Source organism: Lutra lutra, chromosome 3 (assembly GCF_902655055.1).
Source record: "Lutra lutra chromosome 3, mLutLut1.2, whole genome shotgun sequence".
Classification (NCBI taxonomy): domain Eukaryota; kingdom Metazoa; phylum Chordata; class Mammalia; order Carnivora; family Mustelidae; genus Lutra; species Lutra lutra.
In genome coordinates this window covers 15,258,984-15,283,698 of record NC_062280.1, presented here as the reverse complement: position 1 = coordinate 15,283,698, position 24,715 = coordinate 15,258,984, and the positions used below count along the sequence as shown (strand labels likewise).

The window sequence follows — 24,715 nt, the reverse complement described above, 5'->3', positions numbered from 1 at the left end:
CCCGCCCCCTCCTCCGCCCCCGCCCCCGCCCCCGCCCGCCCCGGCCCCGGCCCCGGCCCCGCTGCCTCTGACAGCTACACCCCCAGCTTCTGCCTCTGACAAAAGTGGCTCTCCGGGGAAAAAGACCAGTAAGACGTCCAGCCCTGGGGCCAAGAAACCTCCCCCGACCCCACAGCGCAACTCCAGCATTAAGTCCAGCGGTTGCGCAGAGCACCCTGAGCCCAAGAGACCCTCGGTAGACAGTCTAGTGAGCAAGTTTGCATCGCCAGCAGATCCCTCAGGGTCTCCCAGCAAAGAGACCCAGTCGCCTCCGGCAGCGCCCCCCAAACCCGGAAAACTAAACCTTTCTGGAGTGAACCTTCCCGGAATTCTCCAGCAAGGGTGTGCGTCGACAAAAGCCTCTGTCCTGAGTGCGCGCGGAAAGGACTCTGTGGTAGAATTTCCTTCTCCTCCGTCCGATTCTGACTTCCCCCCTCCTCCGCCGGAAACAGAGCTGCCTCTGCCCCCCATCGAGATCCCCGCTGTATTCTCGGGAAACACCTCTACAAAAGTGGCCGTCGTCAATCCTCAACCACAGCCGTGGTCCAAAACATCGACGAAGAAAGCCCCTCCACCCACACGACCCAAACGGAACGACAGCACCCGCCTCACCCAAGCAGAGATCTCTGAGCAGCCAGCAATGGCCACCGTTGTGCCACAAGTGCCCACCTCCCCCAAGTCCAGCCTTAGTGTCCAGCCTGGATTCCTCGCTGACCTCAACAGGACACTGCAACGGAAGTCCATCACCCGGCATGGCTCGCTCTCCTCCTCCCGCATGTCCAGAGCAGAACCCACGGCCACCATGGATGATATGGCATTGCCGCCGCCCCCCCCGGAACTGCTTTCTGACCCACAGAAGGCCGGTTTCGGAGGTAGTCACATATCGGGCTATGCAACGCTGCGGAGAGGACCCCCTCCCGCCCCCCCCAAAAGAGACCAGAACACCAAGCTCTCAAGAGACTGGTAGTGGCTACCGTTGGACTTTATTTTCATGGTATCTGTAACCAGTTCTTCAATCAGCTCACCTGATCATCTGTGATTCTGGTGTTCAGAGCCTCCTAGTATGATGATGTGGTTATTCAGGTAGAACCCAGCTGTATGTGTGTGTACGTGTGCGTGGACACGCATAGCTCTGCATATATAGGTAGTGTGTGTATGTATATGTATGTATATGTACACATATATGTATGTGTATATGTATATATATAGCTCAGAGTGAGTCTATTTATTCCTTTTCTCTCCTAATCTGAAAATGGGTTGTGTATTTTGGGTGGAAGAGACATGGAAGGGGATGTGTGTCCTGTCCCTTAACGATTTCTGTTATGTATCATGTGGATTGGACCAAAAACTCCCAGTGACTGACTGAGAAGGCATTTGTAAGTGTCCATGTGCAGCCTCTCTGTGCATGTCGTGTGTTATATATTAAGGATTAGGTGTATTACGTGCTGTTTCTCAGTTGGAGAAGACAACAGAACGTTCGGTGTATCGATGGGGCTTTTGTGTCCGTTTCTCCCCAGTCGGCTGAAGTTCGAACTGCTTGGCTGACACTTGCTCGCTTACACGCGATGAGCACTTTAAGTCGGGAAGCGGTCAGCAGCCTGGGGGGTCCCTGGCGCGCGGGCAGTTTGCACAGCTGCCGCGTCCGTCCGCGCTCGCGCACGGGGAGTAAGCACGTGTGTGACCGAACCGTTCTAGTTGCAGTAGTGCCGCCCTGATCCCACCTGTGTCTACGATGTGTTCTGTCACAGGGAAGCTCTTTGTCTACAACACATGGATAATTGAGTACTGTAATCCCGGGTAGTTCTTTTTATACTGTTGGACTCTGTTTCCTGAGCTTTGCGAAGCCTCGAGTTTGGCTTCGTGATCCTTTGGTTTTGCTTTGTGGTTCGAGAGTATCTGATGCAGTCCCCTTGGAATGCTCCGTCCCCGTCTGTCTTTGGTCCCCAGGTATCGTGTGTGCTTTAGGTAGACGTGGATACTAGAGATCTGTGGACAGTTGCTATTTCAAATATACATATCCCATGTCCAATACAGTGCATCATGACAAAAAACAAAATTAGCTTCTGAAATAAGTCTTTTTTGTGTGTTGCTCTAGGGTGGGTGATTAGGAAAGAACAGAACTGCCCCCTGTGTGGGTATCATTAGGTTGTGTGTGGACTGTGATGTGTAACAAAGAATTCACTGAAGTGTGGGACTATCCCAGAGGGAGGGGAAGCGGGGAAGCTTTGGACCGCTTCATCCTTAGCCGCTGGCACGCACTGGGACTCTTGCTCGCTGTGGCCTGGTTGTGGAGATCCGTCCAGGTCCCCGGGACTCTGACGGAGGAGTGTAGTCCGAGTACAGTGAGTGACATTACATATTATGCATGTGCAGTTTGGTATGAAATGAAATCATTAATGACCCACTACAATCCTGTATGCTTCACACTATGCTTAATGCCTTTGTTTTTGTCCTGTGAGTTTTCCTTGGTATATGAGAGAATCGTGTACTGCCTCATCAGTGTACGATGGTGAAGTGACCATTACAAATAAACTGCGATCTCAGAGCTGCTCTTAAACAACAACTAGCCATCCCAGCAGTGACACCCGAGCACATCTTGTCATGACCTCTCTACCTGTCGTGAATAAGGATTTCCAGTGCAAACTGCAAAAATCTTTGGCGTTGTCCCATGAGGAAAAAGTGATGTCAGTGCAGTGGGGCAGTTAGTAAATAATTTAAGAATAAGCAGAAGTTGTACCATATACACAAGATACTGCTGTAAACCCACCTCCAAGAAAGGACTGCATCACAGAGAATTCCAAGTGCGCCTCCCCGTTCCTAGATCTCTAGGACACTTGGCAGTTCACGTGCTTATGGAGCAATAAGAATATGTATCATTGTGCGTTTTTTAAAGCCCTGCTTCTTTAGAAGATGACTTTTTGGATCTTTTCATCTGTTCTCGTAGTTCTGTCTGCTCGATGGGCTTAGGAAGCGACCTTTCGCACATCCGCACTGTTGATTCCAGCGGCACAGCGCTCTCGGCAGTGGCTCCGCGCCGGCGGCCGCGCTGCGCCTGCGCGGGAGCCCACAGCTCCGCCTGCGGCTTTGCGGGAGGGTCAGCGCGCTGAGGGCGGCGCAAACAGGGGCCTGTTTCAGCTAGTGGCTTGGTTAATTAGTGACACCCCTAACTTCCGCCACAGATCGCTCCAGAATTGGCGATCGCCCTGTGCTTAGTCTGGGTACCGACTCTGAAGGGCAGCAGAGCCTGTTTTGTTAACAGATATCACAGGTTCTAGGTAAGAACATAAAAGCTAGATTTTTCTGTACTGAAATTTTATTCAGCTTGGATTTTACTACTCACATTATTTCTTTAGCTGCTCTGATTTCCCCTTAGGAAAGGTATTCTTATGATTTGTATAGGTACCCACTTAACTGTAAATTGGATTTTTTTAATTTCCGGGACTTTTTAAGAGGAGAAAGATTGGTGACTTAAAAATTACAGGAAACCGTTTTCATCAGAAAATGTCTAATATCGTGTAGACGTGATGCTGTTGTATAGCTCCTGCCCACTGACGGCATCCTCTGAGGGCTGGGAACGATCGTGGAAGTCCCCTCTCTGAATGTTGACTTGCCACTAAAAACAATGCTGAGTTTATCAAAGTTCAAACAAAATTGGGAGATCATGATCCAATACAGTGACAACTCTGAGATCAAGATTAATAGGAGCTGTGCACCCAGTTAGTTTCAGAAGCTGCTCTTCTGGGAGAATATACCATCGTTAGTGAGCTGGCGTCAAGGATGTAAGGTGACAACGGAGCCTGGGAAAAAAGTTCAGATAATGGTACGGACCAGTTTTATTTGACTCTCAAGCCGCCAGCAGAGAACCCTTTGTCACCTTTTTTTCCTCAGCTAAAAACAATTTCTTACAAACACAAGGTGAATTTAAACAAAAAACCTTTTCCCTATTTTTTTTTTCATATACCTTCAGAGCTAACATGATAACTGATGCAGTGTCTCAGATTTTACTCAGGTTTAGACTAGTTAAACCTGTATGGCCCTGTAGGATTATGGGTGTAATGACTTGCTTTAGGTAAAGTAGGTATGATAATTTGGATCACACACTTGAGGAGAAGATGTCTATTTCTAAAACTCCCTTTTAGGTTGCCAGTTTCTTTTGGCACTTTTGCTTTTATACACGTTACAGCATTTATATAGGGTTATCCCTAGTCCTCTAAGAATATGTGCTCACTCACCAAACTGAGATTTGATGCACAGAGATGCGAGTACAATGAAATATCCCACTATCTTTTAAGATTTATTTTCCTTTAAAAATTCAGTAGAACATTTCTCTACTTTTGCCGGTCTGTCCCTCCAACTAAACAAGTGCTCTATTCTTATTGTGCCCTTGGAAGGTCTGTATGTAAAACAAACCTGAAATTTAGCTGTAGAATAAATTTGCTAAAGAAAAACAATGTGCTTGATAAACACATAAGGGAAAAAACCTCCAGATTGTTTGCTCTTTGTTGAAGAGAAGACACCATCTGCTATAATCCCCAGTGCCTTGAACTCTCTTGGAGGAATAGCATTTTTTTAAAAAAATCCAACAAAAGTAAACTTTGAGGTGCTAATGAAAGGAAAGGAGGATGAGTATTTGTAGTTTGCGCAGAAATAGAGAAAGTGTCTGTCTCACAAGAGATGGCTTCATCTACCTGAATGGGGTCTGGCCGCTTTCTACCAAAGACATTTAGAGAAGTGAGTCGAGTCAGGGTGATGGCGAATACTACATACTAAAAGACGGCAAAGTTCAAAAGTGACCACGTTCATCACAGATGGCCGTTAGTACCACGCTCTTAACTGTCGAAGCCTCAACCTCTCCTTAGGCAGAACATGCTTGCAGCACTTACAGAAAGTCTTTGCATTTTGGGAACTGTCCATTGTTTGTCAGATTTATTAGAACCTAATACCAAAAACTGCCATTTTTCATGATTCCTACTTCCTATATATTTTGTTTTCCTACTTGTAAATAATCCCTCCTAGAAAATAAGCATTAACTGGAATGTTTCAAATGGTTTTGCTTAATTTTATCATTAGCCATCAGTGAACTCCTTTTATAGAAATATACATTTGCAATATCATTAGCTTGTGCTAAATGTTGTAAAAACGTTGTTTACTGTTTTAAAGGAAAGTTGCACATATTTAACTGGGATTGATCCTTTTCCCATTTCTTGAAAAAAATGGAGTCAAGGCTTACACGGATATCTAGGCTGTGGGAGCTTTGCCATAAACAGATACAATGTAGGAATATCGTTTTTTAAAGCATGAGAAAGCAGGCAAAGGAACTACATTATAACGTACCTGATAGAGAACATTATTCAAGAGTATGATTATGCACAGCTCGGTAAAGGTGAAGTTACCATTTTTCTTTCAGCTTTGTTGCTATTTTCTTCTGCTTAAATGTATGCTCTCATTTCATTATGTGCCTTGCTCCCTGATTGTGCAAACCTATATATAGATATATATATAGATATATATATATGAGAGAGATATATTCAGTACTACTGATGATGTTTTTTTGTTCTACTGCTGGATTAAGTTATTTTCCAAATTACGAGTTACTGTCGGTGAACTATTGTAATGGCTTAGGACAGTAGTCATACAGTCAGTGTAAATTTGTTTTCTTTGTGTTTTCATTATGTCAGCTTACCCAATCCTTAATAAAAGGAATACATAGATTTCATTTAAACATGGGGACTTGACTGTTTGTGGATTGGCATCATTAAGAAATTGGGTTTTTTGCTGGTTATCTTGGGGGGCCCCAAAGGAGCTGTGCAGTAAGGACAAATTAAGTGGGAAGGTAAATTGAGCTGCAGTTTGGTATGTTCCCCTGGTTACCCTTCAGTTTGTACCAGCAGAGAAGCAAGCAAGCTTTGGGTATTTAAGATTTTCTTCTTTAAAAGAGGGATGCTTCTTGTTTCAAAGCTTTGGTATCACAACAATTACATGTTGGCCTCCCATGTCAAGGTATGTATAAATGTGTGCATTAACAAATCACTATTGTTTGTAAAACAAAGAGGAAAAAAAAGCTCTCCTTTTTGTAGTAAAAGAATTGTACTGAAAACCCTCGTGTTAAGGTAGAGCAACAGGGAAGGCTTCTCCGCAGTACACTTCGATTTACCACCTTCGTAACCTCTTTGGTTACTTGCATAAAAACATTCACAAGACACTTGGACATACTTTGTAGAATTTTATTTAAGTCAAGTTCTTAGTACACAGCAACAATTTCAAATACAATTTCAAAATTAAAAAGTGAAGATTCCCCCACTCAGCTGGAGGTGGCTTCATGGCACACACAAGAAACATGACTGGCAACAGACTGCTCCCTCGAGTCTTCCTGCAGGATTTCTACTCCGCTCAGGACACCAGCCCTCTCTGGAGGAGCTTTAAAATACAACTGGCCAAATCACACGTTGTTTTAACATTCTTTTTTGTAAACCATCTTAAGAAAAAAGATGCATGGACACAAAATATGAAAAACTGCTTTTCCAGAGAATTCTAAAGTTGCAAAAGACACATTCATCGTAATGTGAAAATAAGCTTTTTGTTTTTGTGTTTTTTACAAAATATTGAGCAAGGATCATTTGTATACAGCTAGGCCCTATCGTTTCATTTGTTAACTTTTTTTTTTTAAGAATTAGGAAATTCTCAGAAACAGGAATAAAGATCAGCATAAAGTAAATGTAAGGTTATGAGCACAATGCCTCCGTTTAAGAACTATTTTATAAGGCTCTCTCAAGTAAGGCTGTTTGCTGTGCTCCTGCCAGTGCTGAAATCAGGTAACCTATTTTTGCTACAGAGTACTGAGTGGAGTAGTACAAGGGTGAACATTATTTTCACTAATTAAGTTGTGCTTAATACACTTTTTAAACAGTTTGAATACTGATGGTATTTATCAAAACAGCATATCTTTTCAAGTATCTTCCTGAAGACATCAAGTAGCACTCATAATTTAAAAAAACAAAACATACAGCATATTCAATTAAGACAGCTGTAGAAAGAGTACAGGCATTGACAGAGTCAGGAACTCTACTGCTGTTAACTAGCTGTTACCTGAAACGAAACCTCTAACTTCCTCAGTCAAAATCAAAATGAACTAAAAATTTTTAAATCTCATGTAGCTCTAAAATTCTACGATTCTAAGTAAATCATGTGAGGGAAAATCACCTTAACACCAGTCAGGAGTTCCTGGGAAAGAAGTTCAGAAGGGAACAGATGGCAAGTGATTCAGATCCCCATTCTTTTCAAAGACTTGGCAGTCACCTGCCAATTCCTCCAACAAACCCTGTTCCAGGGGAAAGGTAGCCTTCAGGACAATGTCATGCTTCTCCACCAAGGAGAAAAGGTAATAAAAATAAAGGAACCGTTCTTAATGCAGAAAGGTACCTGCTAAAAGAAAATGAACACAAAAAGATAAAAGCAAACTACCATCATTTTGATGCCTCTAAAGCAGAAAAATCCTAAGTAATCATCACCTTAAGACTGCTGGGGAGCACAGCTCCATCACAGACGTCACTGTCAAGATGCATAAACCTTCTGTCTAGCTGGGTGATGAAGGGAAGCAGGAGGGGGGAAAGAAAGGGAGGGATGAGAGTGTCTCACCTAGTGACTGCAAGGAACACCGCGAAACCAGCAGGCCCTTGCCAACCCTAAGAGGGGAACGGCAGTTGCCCCGAGGGAGGGCGAAAGCAAGTAGCCCAAAAAATGGCGAACACTGAACATGTCATCTTAAAAGATTCGTATTTACTGCAAATACAGCAGGCTGAATCTCTCAGGTCTAGATCTTGACACTATTTTGGCTTTTGATTGATTGCCTTGCCATAAGGTCAACAAAAAAGTGTATTTTCATTCATTTTCCCGTGGCCTTTCGAACAGTAGTACCAAAAAGGTGTGGGGTGGGGAGGGGGGGAACAGGGACTCTTAAGTCACTTTTTTTTTTTTTTAAAGGAAAAGCACTTCAGATGGAAAAAAATCCCCTCTCCCTTTAGATTCCCTCTATCCTGTTAAAATGGTTGCTTACAAGTCAGCAGAGTCTAGACGTGGATCATCTCTGCCGCAATATTATATATCCTGTAAGAGTTCTGCATCCATTTGGAATTCCTACTACCAACCATCCTGTAGTTCATAAAAAGACAAATAGGGGGAACCTATGATAAATCAAGAAATACTACCTTCACAGACTATTAATAGCATGCAATCTGTGAAATATTACATACATTAAAAGTCTCCAATTACTGTAGGCCTGGCCCATCATCATCATTACATAGCATCCTTCCAAGACAATATATAGAATTCAAAACTGTACAGAAAATTAAAATATGCAGAAAACTCAAAGGTGTTTTTAAAACAATTGTATATATTAGTACTAAATAATACCGAAGAAGTCAGCTGACCCCGGTAGCCCCCTCTGCTGCCGGTCTCCAGTATGAAGGACTGCGCCAGCGTCGTCTGCGCGCCACAGTCCAGCCGGGACCAACAGGCGAGCTGACCGCCACCAACTTTTCTGCACAATTATCTTCTCTGCTTCTGTAGGTGTGAGCTGTGAATACTATACCGGATTTCAAAATACGCTCTTGCCTTAAATATCCACTAAGCTTTCTCAGCACAAAGCTATTTAAGTAAAAACTGGAACACATCTAAATTTCAAAACAGTTTCCCTAGTTATACACCAACACTAAGAAGAGCTTAACCTATCCGGGTAGATAGTCTTGGTCCATAATGAACCTGAAGGCTCAGAGGACACTCGGGGCCACTGCTTTAAAGGAAAACAGGACATAAAGAATGTCAAGACCTAACAAAAGCCTGAAGTGGAGGCAAGTTAATGAACGCTAAATTCCCCATTCGAAGTGTCGGAGAAAACTAAAAGCAAAATCGCTAACTTGCAATGTGTGGGGGAAAACCCCTGCAACTTTAAAACGAAAAGTCTTGATACGGGAACTCTGTATCTAGGCCTGTTAAACGGCGATGAAGTTTTGTGCTCAGAGAACATAGCTACAAGTGGAATACTAACTTCTGCTTCCCTCATACACGAGTGCTCTTGTTCCATTTTTTAACCGAATTCCTCTGCCTGCACTATCCTGTCCAAGGCCTTCATTTGAAGTAAATGTGGTCACTGGCACTGCCTTTCCCCTTGTCCCCCAGCACTGGGAAATGGCCTGGCAAAGTTCCTGGGACGGGGACAAACCCACGGCCGCGCTGGGCCCGTGAGCTCGGTCCTGATGCTGGCGAGCAGCAAGCCCTCTTGGATCTTTCCAGTATTTCGCAGATGATGAAAGCCGTCTGCCTTACAAACGCCACTGAATGTGAAGCTAGAACTCGTTCAGACAGAAAAAAATACTGTTTTGCTCCAAATTATCTTAATTTTTATCTACGTAATAGGATGAATATTTGGCCTTGTACCTTTTATCCCACTAGTCTTAGTCCACGATCGAAGGTTCACATTCCTACCGAGAGCAGCGACTTCAGAAGCCAGTCACAAGACCGGGACAGTATTTACCTTTCTCAGAACTGAGTGAACTCAGCAGCAGCTGACACTGGCCGTTACCAACATTCAGGGAGCACAGCGCAAGCCTCAGATTCCCAGTGACTGGCAAGAGGCTCGGAAATGACTGCTATTTTCCAAAAAAGAATGTTTTCCTAAATAGCGAAAGGAGGAAAGGCTGGTCTGCCCTCCCGAGGTTCTACTCCGGAAACAGTGCCTAAGGCAAGAGTCTAGGGCGCCTGCGGACACACAACACTCTCCCGCCTGGCTTCTCCCGCCTGGCTTCGCACGCCCGCTCCGGTGTGCGGACCAGGCGACCACGCGTCACACGTCTGGGCCCACAAGCATCGGGGGCAGTGCGGCCTCATGCAGCAGCAGCAGCGCATTAAAATCAAACCAGCAATTAGTAACCACCCTCAGGATGTCTGGGGACTCACTTCGTCATCCCCCGTCTACAAACTGAAAAACACGAAGGGATGCAAGTCAGCAGCATTAACTCGCGGAGCGCACTCCAGTGCCGAGGGAATGCAGGATTTACAGTGTTACGAGGAAAGAAGCCATCGAAACAGTTATAAAAATGCTAAAGTAGGATAGTTAAATCCTAGTTCACTCCTCCTCATCCAAGTGGAAGCAGCTGGGCTGGGGCTCGGCACTAGGGCCAGACGCGGCCCGTCCAGCACAGGCACTGGGGAACATCCAGCGCCCCGGGTTCTGCAGAAGGAGAAATCCCAAGGGTGTACAGTATTCCTGAGGAAAATCCCAGATTTTCTGATCAGTCTTAACCTGATTTGTTTTACAGAGTTCTATGCCGTTATGCCTCGGACATATTTAGAAACGGTCACTTTATTTTAATGCAAACAGCTCAGCATATAGTACAAATAATGGCAGAAAGATCCGTTTGTTCAGATTCAGCTTGCTTTTTTAATACTGGGGAGTAAACCAAAAAAAGTAAGCAGTTTGTGTCATTTGTATCCTTCCTTCATTTCACTGGAGGGGTATCCCCAGGGCCTTTTGATAGTCTGGGAAGACCTGACTATTCCTGTGAGGGAAACACAGCCCTGCCGAGCTTTACTCAGAATAATGCATGATCGACTCCACGTAATTGCCCGGGAAGAGCCCAGTCACTCCGTTCATAACGCCCTCATACCAACCATCATCGTTCTTCTTGATGACGTAAATGATGGCTCCTTCCTGAAAGGACAGCTCGTCTTCCTTGTCTTTTGTATAATCATAAATTGCCACAACTAGAAGGGGAAAAAAATAGGATGTGAAAAGAATGAACATCCCCAGAAAGACAGAAACAAGTAAGCGAATATCCGTCCTTGCCCAACGGCCGCGGCTCTGCGGTGACTTTCTAAACACGGACCAAAAGATGCTTTTCTAATACTCCGTTACGTGCAATGGGGCCCCGTCTCGGAGAGGTTAGGTTCAAAACAGTATAAAGGAAAAAAGACCGCATTTAGTCGGACTTATGGTTCAGGAGCCGAGGGGAACTACCTTACTGCAGAGAGAGGCCCAGTCCCAGACGGGAAGGACGGCGGCTACTGCAGCTGAGCTCGCGCCGGGCACCACGCTGTGCCCAAACGGGTAGCTTTAAACAAGTGAATTATTCTCGTGCGGTAACACGCACCATAAAGGTCAAGTGAGACAGTGAGAGTAAGGGAATGGCAGATTTGCATCTCCTCCGACTGTCTAGAACCTACACCTCTTCATGAAGTAGAAGGAGGAGTTGAATTCCCAGGAGTTGTGTGTGTCGGCAGTGGAGTCTCCAATATACATTCTTTCAAAACGCAGGCCGCGCTGTGCCATTGCAACATATCCACAATGAGGGGCCAAAAGTTTTAAGAAAACGAAGATACCTGTCCACTCCCCTGTCATCTTCACTGCTTAAATAACTTGGTTAATATCTGAGACAATCTCTGGTGGCTAATCATTAGAGCTCAACAGTTCAGTTCACTTGGGATACCTTCAACTTGCTCAACTCCACATGAAGATTTATTTTTATAAAAGGGTCCTCTGTACCTTTATTATACCACTCAGAACTTCACTCAAAATCTCCATCTAGCTCTCGTTCTGATAAGTACATACTGACTTCGTTAGTTTCTCGTGCAAACTTAATCCTCAAATAAGAAAACAAAACTACAACAGAGACTTACGACTTAGTGTGACTTGCCCTAGTTAATTTGTCTGAGAAACTCCTACTCATCCTTCAAGACACACCACAAATGCCATGTCCTCTGAACAGCTTTCTGGAATCCCCAGATAGAATAATGGCACTATTCACTTTTTAAAAATCGTTAATGGAACATCCATGCTGATTTTTAGAGATAGGTGAATAAGACAAGGGACTGTCATAGTCTTGTGAGGACAGAAATGTATCTGATAAGTTACCATACATTGTTTATACTTCTACCAAGAAGTTACATCATTGAGCTGGAAGAACACAAGAACAGATGGCTTGATAGAAGGAAGGATATAAAATGGGCACTGACAAGTTGGAAGTTTGCCAGGAAGAATTTAATGCTAATAAAAAGTACAGCTAAGACTCAATCCCAGATCTGAAATCAAGCTGAGTACAGTGGTTAAGAACTTGGGCTCTAGGGGAAACTGAAAAAAAAAAAAAAAAAAAAAAAAAAGAATGTGGGCTCTAGGGTTATACCACCTAGTTCAAATCCCAGCTCTAGCACTTGTGAGTTTACAGAATATACTTAACTTTCCTAAGCTTCTTTTTACTCAGCTGTATAATGGGAATTACATAGTTCTCACCCTCAAAACAATATAGTTGCATTAAACGAAGCAATGAACATACAAGATACAGCCCTGGGCCTTGTTTATGGTAAGTGAACATCTATGTAACTGTTAGCATATTTTATTATCTTAATAACTATTATGATACTTTTTTGTAACACTAACATTTTCTGTTATATAAATTTTTTTTGAACCTCAATTTCCTAGTTTGCAAAATGGGGAGACTAACTGCCTTACATACATAGTAACTCTAGCATTATGCCAAGCACATAATAAATACATAAAACTATCTGTTCTTTTAAATCAAGATACATATACACCTTATCTCCATTTGGCTAGTATGGGCAGTAATCAAAGGTTAAGATTAAGATAAACCACCAAAGGTTAAGATAAACCAATGGCAATGGTTCTCAACCTTGGAATTATGGGAAGAACTTTAAAAAATTCTGATGCTGGGATGCACGCCCATGGGCTTCTGGTTTCTTAGGTCGGAAGGTACAAACATACGGAATGCAACGTAAGTGACTCAAATGCAGGCCCAACAGTCTCAGCTAACAAAATGAGTCATTAGGCCACAGGCTTAACACTGATGTACACTCAAACGAAAAAGCAACCATAAGCAAAGCACGGTTGATTCTTTTTGTTTTGCCGGAAAGAGTAAGAAAGCGCTTACTTGATTTTCATGTTTTAAAAGAGCTGAACTTAAGGACAAATCAAACTTTGAAAAACATCTTAGAGAACAATTCAGACATACTCTTAAACTCCAAAGAGTTACTTGGACTGAAAGTAACTTACTATCTTCACTTACAAATTTCTGCAGATTTTTAACATATTCAATGAAGAGTACATTGTTAGAAAGCAAAACCGTTCACTGTGCTGTTCTCTTAAGGAATAACTGACCTGGTTTTTCAGAGTGGAAACTGTCATCACTTTATCTAGGACAGTGTGAAAATCAGGTAGGGAGTTTGTAAAACATGTCAATGCCCAAAGTCATACCCTACTACTGTAGGACTTCAGGCTATTTTCCTTAAAAAACAGCTTTATTAAGGTGTAATTTAGACATAAAATATAACCACTTACGTGTAGAGTTCAATGAGTTTTGCCAAATGTATGCACTGTATACATGACAAATACATCACCGCCACCACTGCAAAGTTTCCTTTTGCCCCTACATAAATTTCCTCACCCACCAGCATTGGTCCCTGAAAACCACTGATTTTCTAGATTTCATTTAAATGGAACCATGAAGTATGAGTCTTTAGTGTCCAGATTCTGTCATTAGTAGAATGCTTGAAATCCATCCATACTGTTGCTTGTATCAGTAAGACTGTTCCTTTTTCTTTGCTGCACAGTATTCCATTGAATGGATGGATATCCCACAACTAGTTTATCCATTCACTAGCTGAAAGACATGTGGGCTGTTTCCAGGTTTTATCTATTATGAATAAAGCAGCTATGAACGTTTGAGTTCAAGTCTTTGTGTGAACACAGATCTTCATTCCTCTTAACTTATATGTAGGAAAGGACTGCCAGATCGGCTTGGCAAGTGTATGTCTAACTTCTTAAGAAATTGACAGCTGGGGGCACCTGGGTGGCTGAGTGGGTCAGGCCTCTGCCTTCAGCTCAGGTCATGATCTCAGGGTCCTGGGATCGAGCCCCACATCAGGCTCCCTGCTCAGCGGGGAGCCTGCTGTCCCCTCTCTCTCTGCCTGCCTCTCTGCCTACTTGTGATCTCTGTCAAATAAATAAATAAAATCATAAAAAAAAAAAAAAAACAACTGACAGCTGTTTGTCAAAGTAACTGAAACGTGCTGCACTCTCACGGGCAAAGCCTAAGCGCTCCAGCTTCCCCACACCTCCTCCAATACTGGTATCGTCCGGGTTGCTAACTGTAGTCACTCTAGAGGGTGTGCAGTGGGACTTAGTCTGGTTCACTGTGGCTTTAATCTGCATTTCCCTAATGATTAATAACGTTAAGCATCTTCTCGTGAGCTTATCTGCAACTCATGCACCTAAATGAAGTGTGTTCAAATTTTTTTTCTACAAGTTTTTTGCCTCCTTACTGAATTATTTTGCTAAAATTCTTCCCAGTCTAGGCTTGCCTTTTTATAGCATCTTTGAAGAAGAAAAATTTAATGATATTCAGTCTATCAATTTTTATGTGCTCTCTATAATTTTTTTTCCTAATCCCAGAACACAGAGATTTTCTCCTATATTTTTCTCCAGAAGTTGTATAGTGTAGGTTGTACAATAGGTCTAAAATACATTTCAAGGTAATCTTTGTGTATGGTGAAGTAGGGTAGAAATTACATGAACATTAATTTTTTACCTCTACCTTGGCCAGAAATGGAAGTCCACTATTTGTTAATATAAGCTCCCCAAATGATGGATATCCAGTTGTTGTAGCACATTTGTTGAAAATACTACCCTTTCCCCACTGAATTACCTTGACACCTTTGTTAAACAACATGTGTGGATCTTTTTCTAGATTCTATATTCTATTGATTTATATTTCTATACTTATATCAGTACCACACTGTCCCAAATATTGTAGCCTTAGTTTAAATCTTCCAACATTAGTTTTTTTTTTTAGCTGTTTTGATTCCACTAGATCTTTTACATTTCCATATAACTATTAGAATCCCCTTGTCAATTTCTGTAAGAATGGCTCGCAGAATTTTTACTGAAATTGCATTCAATTTACAGATCAATTTGGGTAAAACCAATTATTGAACAATTAATGATCAAAGAGCATAATATATCTCTTGATTTATTTAAGGCCTTTATTAATTTCTCCTAATGTTTTACAGTTCTCATATAGGTCTTACATATATTTTATGAAGTTTATCCTTAAGTATTTCATATTTTTGATGTTACTACAAAAGATATAATTGAATAAATTTCAATCACCAAGTGTTTGTTGCTCATATATAAAAATCCAATTAATTTGGGGCAGCCAGGTGGCTCAGTCCATTAAGCATCTGCCTTCAGCTCAGGTCACGATCCCAGGATCCTGGAATCAAGCCCTGCATCGGGCTCCCTGCTCAGTGGGGAGCCTGCTTCTCCCTCTCCTCCCCATTGTGGTCTCTCTCACTATCTCTGTCGCTCTCTAATAAAATCTTTTTAAAAATAAATTAAAAAATAAAATCCAATTAATTCTGCACATTGGCTTTGTGGCTTACAATCTTGCTGAGCTCGCTTTTTAGCTCTGTCAGCTTCTTTGTGGATTCCTTATAGGATTTTCTACATATAAAATCATATCTTCTGGGGCACCTGAGTGGCTCAGTCAGTAAAGTGTCTGCCCTCGGCTCAGGACATGATCTCAGGGTCCTGGGATCCAGCCCCATCAGGCATCCTGCTCGGCAGGAAAATCTGCTTCTCCCTCTCCCTCCGCTACTCCCCCTGCTTTTGCGCTCTCTCAAATAATTAAAAAAAAAATCATATCTTCTGCAAATGAAAACTATTTGATACTGTCCCACATATCTGTTGCCGTTTTTGGTTTTTCTCCACATCTCATTTTTGATAGTTTTTATTGTCACATCATCCAAGTTGCTGATCTTTTCTTCTGAACTGCCCCTTCAGATATTGTTATTTTTCATTTCTAGAAATTCTAGGTGGGTCTCTTTTTTTTTTTTTTTAAACAGACATTCTGCTCCTCTTTTGTGTTTATGTTTGCTCTTACCTCCTTGGACCCATGGGGCATTTGTAATATAAACACCCTTGTCAGGTAATTCCCCCATCTCAATCATTTCCGTTTCTTTTCACTGACTTAGTTATATTTTCCTGCTTTTTTACATGCCTTGGAATTTTTGATTGGATGTTAGACACTGTGGATCTTACCTTTTGCGGCTCTGGATTTTTTTTTTTTTTTTACTTTTCTGAGCAATGTTGGATTTTGTTCTAGAGATCAACTAAGTTACGTGGAATCAGTTGGACACTTTCAGGGTTCATATTTAAGCATCTGTTAGGGCAGTCTGGAGTAACCTTTAGTGTATGGCTAATTTGGTCCCATCACTAGAGGCAGTTTTGAGGCCTCTTCTCTATACCCTGTGCATTGCAAGGTCTTTCTGTTGTGGCTGGCTCAGGAGCACGAACCATTCCCAGACTTGTTATTTCCAGTAATTTTTTTGCGAACTCCTTTCTGGTGGTTCTCTCTCCAAGCTCAGGTGGTTTCCTCACATGTACACAGAGGACTGTTCGCTCAAAGACATACGGGGACGCTTCTACAGATCTCCAGAGCGCTGTCCTCTGTCTTTGTGTAACTACTACTTCTCTGTGGCCTCCTAAGACTCTGATCTCTACTTTGCCTGTGCAGTGAGATCTCCAGGCTCTGTTTGGGTTCCACCTCCTTGCATTGTGGCCCAGAAATTTCCCCTAGTTAGCAAACTCAGACAATCAAAGGTTTCCCTTGTTTGACTTCCTTCTCCATGGGGTCATAATCTACCACTGCCTATCATCCAGTGTCTGAAAATCATTATTTTTGTATTTTTTTTCTGGATTCATTCCTGCTTTAAGAAGAAGGGTAGGGCGCCTGGGTGGCTCAGTGGGTTAAAGCCTCTGCCTTAGGCTCAGGTCATGATCCCAGGGTCCTGGGATCGAGGCCCGCATCGGGCTTTCTGCTCAGCGGGGAGCCTGCTTCCCTTCCTTTCTCTCTGCATGCCTCTCTGCCTACTTGTGATCTGTGTCTGTCAAAAAAATAAATAAAATATCTTTTAAAAAAAAAAAGAGGAAGGGTAAATCTGTCATTGTTACTTTACCTTTACTCTATGTGTTAGAGTAAGCTCCCCAGGTGATTCTAATGTGGTCAGTTTTTAAAATCAGTAAGTTAGTAGCTTCGATTCCCTTAACAGAAAATTTGAAGATAGCATACATTTTTTCTGAGCTAGTCTTCGTGAGATTTGGAAGCCTATGTCCCAAAAGTGTTATGTCAGAAAAGTTCCATTCAGAAAAACTTTTCACTTAAAAAAATGCCCAACAGTACTTTGCAAAGAAACTGAGAAACCATTATTGTTTGGAAGAAAATTTCATATGCAGATGCTTAACCTAAAATATCTGAAAGAAGATACCACAAAAATAACTAATAATTTGGAAATATCATCCTCTTCCAGAGACATTCCAGAAAAAGTCTATTTTTAAAATTTGTGTCTTATAGAAACCACTCATAAAAAAAGCATGTTCAGTAGGAACAATAAATAACCATCAGTATAAAATCAGAGAGTGACAGAATTTTACTAGTGTGATTTTCAAAAATCATGAACCTTGTAAGCTAAATTAATAAAATGTTGCATAGATTATACAAGCAAAACTTTACCTATCAGTAAAAAAATAAGTAAGGTTTTCAGTATGAGTAAATTCCATTTCCATGTCGAGGTTATCTTCCCATCCCTCTAGATATCCCTCTGAAACTTACCCTTTTCCAAGTAAGATCTTGGAGCCCATGGTGGGTCCTCTTCAGCATAAGGATCACTATACTCAACCACAGCTGCTTCCTCCTCTTCATAATCTTCTGGGGGAGGAGGAGGGGGAGGGGATTCATCAAAGACCGGTTCTTCCACAGGTGGTGGTGGAGGTGGTGTATCTGAAACTAAGAATGTATCAAGCTGATAACAAAACTACATGTTATGCAAAGTTCAGTATTTTCTATCCAAGCCTCTATATACATGGAATGTAAATCTAGACGAAAATAGTGATCTTTTGCTGGGTAATGGACACTGGGGAGGGTATGTGCTATGGTTTAGTGCTCTGAATTGTGTAAGACTGACGAATCACAGACTTATACCCCTGAAACAAATTATCCATTATATGCTAATTTTAAAAATGATCTTTTCAAAAAATAAGTGGGCAAGAGAAGGCTCCCCACTAACTATAATGTTTCAAATCTCCAAGCATGACTTTCTCCTCCCTCTGGGTCAGGGCAGATGGGTGTTAAATAAAGCTTAACCAAAATAGTATTTATTAAATGAGTCTCCTGGAACCTGTTTATGCTAATACACAATCCTCTTTTTCAAAGAAAGAGTAAGTACAATATAGTTTGGTTTTATATTATATCCAAGGAGCTGTGATTATCAAAAATATTAATAATTTGGACATTTGCAAGCATATTTAATTTTTAATAAATTAGAATGCACTTGTAAATAGTCAAATATTAGTAATCTACATTCCTTTCAATGAATTTTCTTTTAATAGCATTTTACCAAATTAGTGGAATGGAAATCACAAGACTTTGGGTAACTTCGTCCATGAAGATGTTCGTCTTGCTGTTTGATAGAGAGAGCATTTCACCTAGTTCAGACTGATTTGTGATCCAGAATTTCCTCATGCTAAGTATGCAAGAGTGACTTAAAAACCTGCTCCCGCGGCTCAGGTATCAGCATATACCCAAACTCGGGCAACTCAAAGCTTTTCAAAATGGTTGGTACATAACTGGACACAGCTCAACAAAATAAACTGAGTAAAGCTGCATTTATCAGCTGCCCAATTTCATTTATTTATTCTTATTCGTGAGGTACCAGTACTGTTTCTGTGAAACTCTCTGAGCAATCCTGTTTATTTTCTAGCTTTCATCTGAGCCTACTGATTCAACCAAGTGGCCGTGAGAAGACTGCTGGCGTCTGGTGGGGACTGGGACGTCGGTATCCTCCTCTGTCCTGTTCCAGGTTCTCCCGTGCGCTGCCAGTCTACTTCCCAACCTGACTGCCTGATGCACTTCCAAACTTTACTCATTAAAAGTGATTCCTTTACTCCTAATGGGTTTTTAAGATAAAAACTACAGATATGTGATTGAGCATATATTTCATGACAAATTACATAAGGTTGGGAATCAATAATATAACCTATTTGCATTTATAAGGTAAAGAGGCTGACTTTAAACAATTACATAAAAACAAAGATCCAAAGGAATGCTGTCTTTCAAAACAATCACCTTGAAAAATTACATTATAAAATTACTCAAAGATTCTGCCATTGCTCATTTTTACTATTTCTTATAATGCCTCAGAGTTAATGAGACTGACATAAGCTGCCATTTTAATCCTCATTTTATGTGGAAACGGGCCTTCCAGGATTAAGTAGTCCTACACTAAGTAAGTGGAAAAGCAGGAATTTGAACTTCAATGCCTGTTATCTTAAAAGACACACTATTATGGGACAAGATCAGTAACTTTAAAGTCACATTTCATGATTACTCATTCAACAAACATCAACTGAGAGCCGACCATGGCTAGCCACTATGTTCAGCACTGAGACAGAGCAGTAGGCAAAAGTCATAGAGACATGGACAACAGAATTTTCACTTGTAATTACATGCGGTAAGTGCTTTAAGTCACTATGAAAAACACAGCAACAGACCAAAACTCTTACATAGGTCAGGAAAGGCTTCCTGAACCTGAAGAATAAGTAAGAGTTAACGGCCAGAGGGCAGGATGGAGTGAGGGTGGATATTTCATGTCAGATGTGAAGGGAGAAAAAAAAATACAAAGGTAAGAAAGTAGGAACCCTTCAAAGAACTGGCCAAAGTTTAGTAGAAAGAGGCATAAGGAAGCTGAAGAGGAAGGGCCTTCCAACAGTTTGGATTCTATCCAAAGAGCAATGGGGAGCCATAGAAGGATTTTAAGAATAATAGAATCATAGCTGCACTACTCAGCCCAGTATACCTGGTTCCGAGTAATTCCAGACTGTTTACAAGTATCACTCTTATTATAGACTATCTGCTAATATACCTGAAAACTAAGCAGATAATTCTAAAAGACAAGTACACATCTTTCCAAGGTGAATGTTTTGAAGAGAACATTCATTTGAATGCAGAAGTCCTGCTGTGTCCGCAAAATCAGCCACAGCTCACCTCATACACAAAGTTTTCTTATTTTTCTACATTTTGTAGGTGAGAAATATATGTGACTATGGAAAGAAAGAAAAGACTATCCCAAAAGGCAATCACACTGCTGAACATTGGAGGTGCTCCTGGTTTACCTTCCAATAAGCGGAAGTCAGACTATTTTCAGAAGCGAACAGAGATGCAAAGGCACCTGGAAGAGGCCGTGAGCCCTCAGGCAAGTGGGACAGGATTCTCACCAGTTAAAATGCAACAAAGAAATGTGTCCATGAAAAGGCGACATTTGGTTAGATACAAAAGCACAAAAAACAAACAAATAAAAAACCCCAAAACAAAAGAGCAACAAACCAGGGACTAAAGTGTCTGCTTTGTGTCAGATGCTTCTCTAAGTGCAGGGGAAACAGCCAGCCAGCAGAACCACCGAAAATTCCCGCTCTCCTAAGAGCTCCCATTCTGGTATCAGCAATGCCCACTGAAGAACCAGGAGTCCTAACCAACACAGTGCAAATATTTCTGCCCCTCTGGTCAGGCCACCCCTGTTATGAGATGCATACAACTGGGCTTTATCATATTGATGGCATTAAACTTTTCATTAATGGAAACGCCTAGCTCAGACTCCATGTCCGTCGTGCAACTGTGTGATTGTGATGTGGGCTCCTTGCATAGACCTCTCCCCAGAAAAGAATTCATCTTACGGCCTATTTCACTGGTCTCTGTAACAACAGTTCCTCACTGAGTGTGACACAGGCCTCCTGCTTCGGAGACATCAGTCCCCTGAGCTTCCTTAATGCTTTCCTAGGAGACGACTGAATAGGTCAGTAAAATTAGTTATCTGGTCGTGCATGCCTCGACCCCAGACTACAGGCCAATGGAAATTCACTGCCAATCTACGAGGCCTCCTAGGAGAGACAGACTGGCAATTTGGTCCCCTGAGACCTACCACGGCATGGCCATTTTTACACCTGGAATCACAAGACTGGAGGAAGATTCTCAAGCCCGGCCACCAGACCCTGCGACTCCGGTGACAGCAAACGAGGCTACTAGCTATCTGAGCAATGCAGAGAAAGAGACGGGCTATCTGGGGGACTAAGTAGCATCTCCTTGGTTAGATGTGGTCTTTCTTTTCTTAGATGGGCTTTATTTTATTCTTGTCTCATCTTCACTACCAGATTTTAAGTTATCTGGAAGCAAAGAACTTCATCTTAATTATTTTATCACACTAGCTGCTCACCCAGGAACTTGCCCATAATATGCAAATATGTGAACTCTCAGTGAATGAAGGACTATGCAGCCAATTATATATAAATGACATTTTATGCCTATAATCTGATCTACAGCATAAAGAAGACATAAACTTACTATTTTCTTGGACTCTGGCCACAAATCCCATTAAAGGTAACTGAGGAGTTACCTGTAGGATGGAGGGAGGAGGAGGAGCAAGAGATACTGCGAAAACAAAAAGGTGTGGAGGGTAAGGGCTAAGGGCGAGTCACATTAAAAGGAAAGGCTAATACAATAAAACAAACATATAAGGCGGGAAACCCCTAGGTACAAATATTTTTAAGCTATCTTAAAGGCACTCTTTTGAGGGATAATACATTAACACAAAAAACAAAGTATTAGGGGGAGTTTAAAGAAAGTTCTAAAAATTGTAACAGGAAGCATTTCTTATATACAGATCTATTCTAACATGTAATACCAAACTGATCTTGTCATATCACTAACAACATATTTTCTCAAAGAATTTCTGCAAATTATCATGAATAATTTGGTTTTCAGGATTTTAAAGGTTACGAGTTTAAATGTTCAATACCAGAGAAAAAAATTGCATCCCAACATCCTAAATTTATACTTTCCATGACTTAATTAACAGGCAAATTAATTGGTTCTTCATTCATTAATTAAATATTTACTGACTTTCTAGTAAGTGGCAAGCACTCTGCTAGGAAGCCAGTATCAAACCATTCTGAGAGTTAGGTCTGTGTCATTACAATTCCAATTTATACCAAAAAACACCAGACTCATTCAAATCACTCTCTCCTCCCCAACGTGTCTTTCCTTCTATCGCAAACACCTGGTACAGTGCATAGCACTAGTCAGCCTGCAACGAATGTTTAACGTATGTAAATAAATAAACCCGGTACATGCCAAACAATAGCCCAAGATTAATTCTACAGTTACGCTTTTCCTTCAGAATGAGTGTAAAGCACAGTATGTATCTTCTTATGAAAAGAAAACACCTTTATTAACTCAAATTACAGTTAAGACTAATACAACTGAAAAGATGAAAGAGTCACTGCCCTCAAAGGTCTCATATTCTAACCGGAGATACCAAAGAACATAACCTGAGCCCAGCAATGTTTGCAGCAATCCGCTGGGGGGCGCTGTGCTGGGAGAGTCGGCATGGGGATGGTGGGGTGGGGTGGGTATTTGTAGGGAAGGCCACAGAAACACTCAAGAGCGGGCACTAGAAGAAAAGGAGTTCAACAAGCGGAGAAGAGAAAGACAAGACGAGAACCAAGTGAGGGGCAGAGGCTCACAGGTCTAGAACAGCATGACCAGTGCAAACCTGGAAAAGTGAGTAGGTAGACAGGAACTAGGGAAGTGCCTTAGGGGGAAGAGTGCTCAGTGGTGAGAGACTGGACTTCAAAGTCACCCAGCATCAAACACCTGATTCGCCATTTCCTTGTTGTTAAACACCTAGTAATCATTTCTTTGGACCTAATCCATAAATGTGATGAAAAAAAGCGGTTTGCTTTACAGAGTGGTTGCAAAGATTTAAAAAGAACAAAAACCAAAAACTAATGCATGCAGAATGCCTAACCTAGGACCTGTCACCAAAAAAAAAAAAAAAAAAAACAAACAAACAAAAAAAAAAAAACCAATACAGCATAAACATAGAGAAAAGAAGAAAACTTAGTAATAGTATGAAAAAAGTACTACTTGGTAGCTAAGAAACATACGTGATATATAGACAAGAGTTAAGCTATTAGTTAACACTGAAGAGTATCTAGCTGTAAGGGACAGAAGAATAACCCTAGAAACAAGTAACTTTCTTAAAAGGTAACTTTTGATTAGGTTTTTCCCTAAAGTCGTACTTCTTGGTAGTAAACCCTTCGGTGCCTTGTCTTCCCCTCACAGAGGCTTGGAACAATTGCTGGTATGTTCCCAATACCCTGTGTTTCCAAACTTGGAGGAAGAAGATGACATAATAAACATAGAAGTAGCAGAGACAAAGCTGATAAAAGAGAAGGAGACAGCAACTGGTATTCTAGAAAAGTATTTACTGGGTATATGTTCCCATCAAATAAGATGAAAATGTTCCTCTTCTGTTACCAACAGTCCCATAACAGAAAAGTAGGGAATTCCCCATTTCAGTCACTATTTCTCATCCTTTTTTTTTTTTTTTTTTAATGACCTTCTGGTGCTCAGCTAAACCAGAATGATTAGGTGTTTAACTCACAACAGTCTTTTTGTAGGTAGATCAAGTGTATTATTATTTTTTAAGATGAGTATGTTCTATTTCTTTTCTAGTTCTGAAAGTGAAAATCTGAAATCATATGGTTTTAAGAAGTCCACCAACAACAGCCCAGGTAAAAACCAATCCCAAATCTTCCTAAAAAACATTTACTTCATAACAAAACAAGTTGGATTTTTCTCAAAGCTAGACCATGTTTAAAAAATTCAGTTCTCAGTTCCAGGGTCACCTGGATGACTCAATGGGTTAAGCCTCTGCCTTCGGCTCAGGTCATGATCTCAGGGTCCTGGGATCAAGCCCCACATCGGGCTCTCTGCTCAACAGGGAGCCTGCTTCCTGTTCTCTCTCTCTCTTTGCCTACTTGTGATCTATCTCTCTCTCTCTCTCTCTCTGTCAAATAAATAAATAAAATCTCAAAAGAAAAAAAATTCAGTTCCAAATGGAGTTTACAAAGGTCACCCCAAATACTACTTTTTTCCCCCAGGGCAAAAATTTAATGTGATGATCCAAATTAATTTCGATACCACAGCATTTTCTTTCTGGACCGCATTAAGATTTTATCTGACAAGAACTTCTGTGAACCACAACATCCTACTTTAGACTAGATTTATTTTCCTTAGAGTTGAGCTGAAAACAAAGCATTCTAGAAGACTGAAGTAGGATTTTGATGAGAAGAATCATCTGCATTATTTGGTGCTAGTCCTAGCATCTCATGAACAGGGAAGAGAAGTAATCAGACACTTAACTTAGTTAAGATGATTCTTCATTTGACAAGACCCTTTCCCTATAGCCACCAAAAGATCTCCAAACTTAGATTCAGGAGTTTTACGTTCACAATACGTACTAACGATGTTAATGTGAAGACATGGCCTCACCAGATGACTGGAGTTTTAGAGAGGTCTTAAGTTCTACACACAGTAACAAGTAGGTATGAATATAGTAAAGGCTCTGCAAGCAAACCACACTTAGAGGATGAGTCTGTGCTGACGAAACATACAGACGTTCTGAACATGACCTTCCTGGTTATTTATGAAATCCTGTGGAGCATAATCTTCGAGGCTTATTGTTTTAAAATGTCTACTTCAAAATGTCTACTGTTTTGAAA

At 41.4% G+C, this 24,715-nt stretch overlaps 2 protein-coding genes across 29 annotated transcripts in view; one reads left to right on the top strand and one right to left on the bottom strand.

Annotated features, from left to right (window-relative positions):
- The window catches only part of RAPH1 (Ras association (RalGDS/AF-6) and pleckstrin homology domains 1), a 92,808-nt gene extending 88,202 nt beyond the window's left edge, over positions 1 to 4,606 (top strand). The window contains 1 exon segment of the mRNA XM_047720798.1: positions 1 to 4,606. Within this exon segment, the coding sequence (XP_047576754.1) occupies positions 1 to 1,006 (1,006 nt within the window). The 3' untranslated portion in view covers positions 1,007 to 4,606.
- Positions 4,607 to 6,249: 1,643 nt separating this feature from the next.
- Positions 6,250 to 24,715, bottom strand: part of ABI2 (abl interactor 2) — a 127,791-nt gene continuing 109,325 nt past the window's right edge. For 11 of the 28 annotated variants that reach the window (XM_047720806.1, XM_047720800.1, XM_047720799.1 and 8 more), the window contains 3 exons: positions 21,492 to 21,578; positions 17,712 to 17,885; positions 6,250 to 10,797 (listed from right to left, as the gene is read on the bottom strand). In XM_047720806.1, coding sequence (XP_047576762.1) covers positions 10,622 to 10,797; positions 17,712 to 17,885; positions 21,492 to 21,578 — 437 coding nt within the window. In that variant the 3' untranslated portion in view covers positions 6,250 to 10,621. The remainder of the gene's footprint in view (positions 10,798 to 17,711; positions 17,886 to 21,491; positions 21,579 to 24,715) is intronic. The other 17 variants (XM_047720803.1, XM_047720812.1, XM_047720802.1 and 14 more) reach the window with 3 other exon arrangements.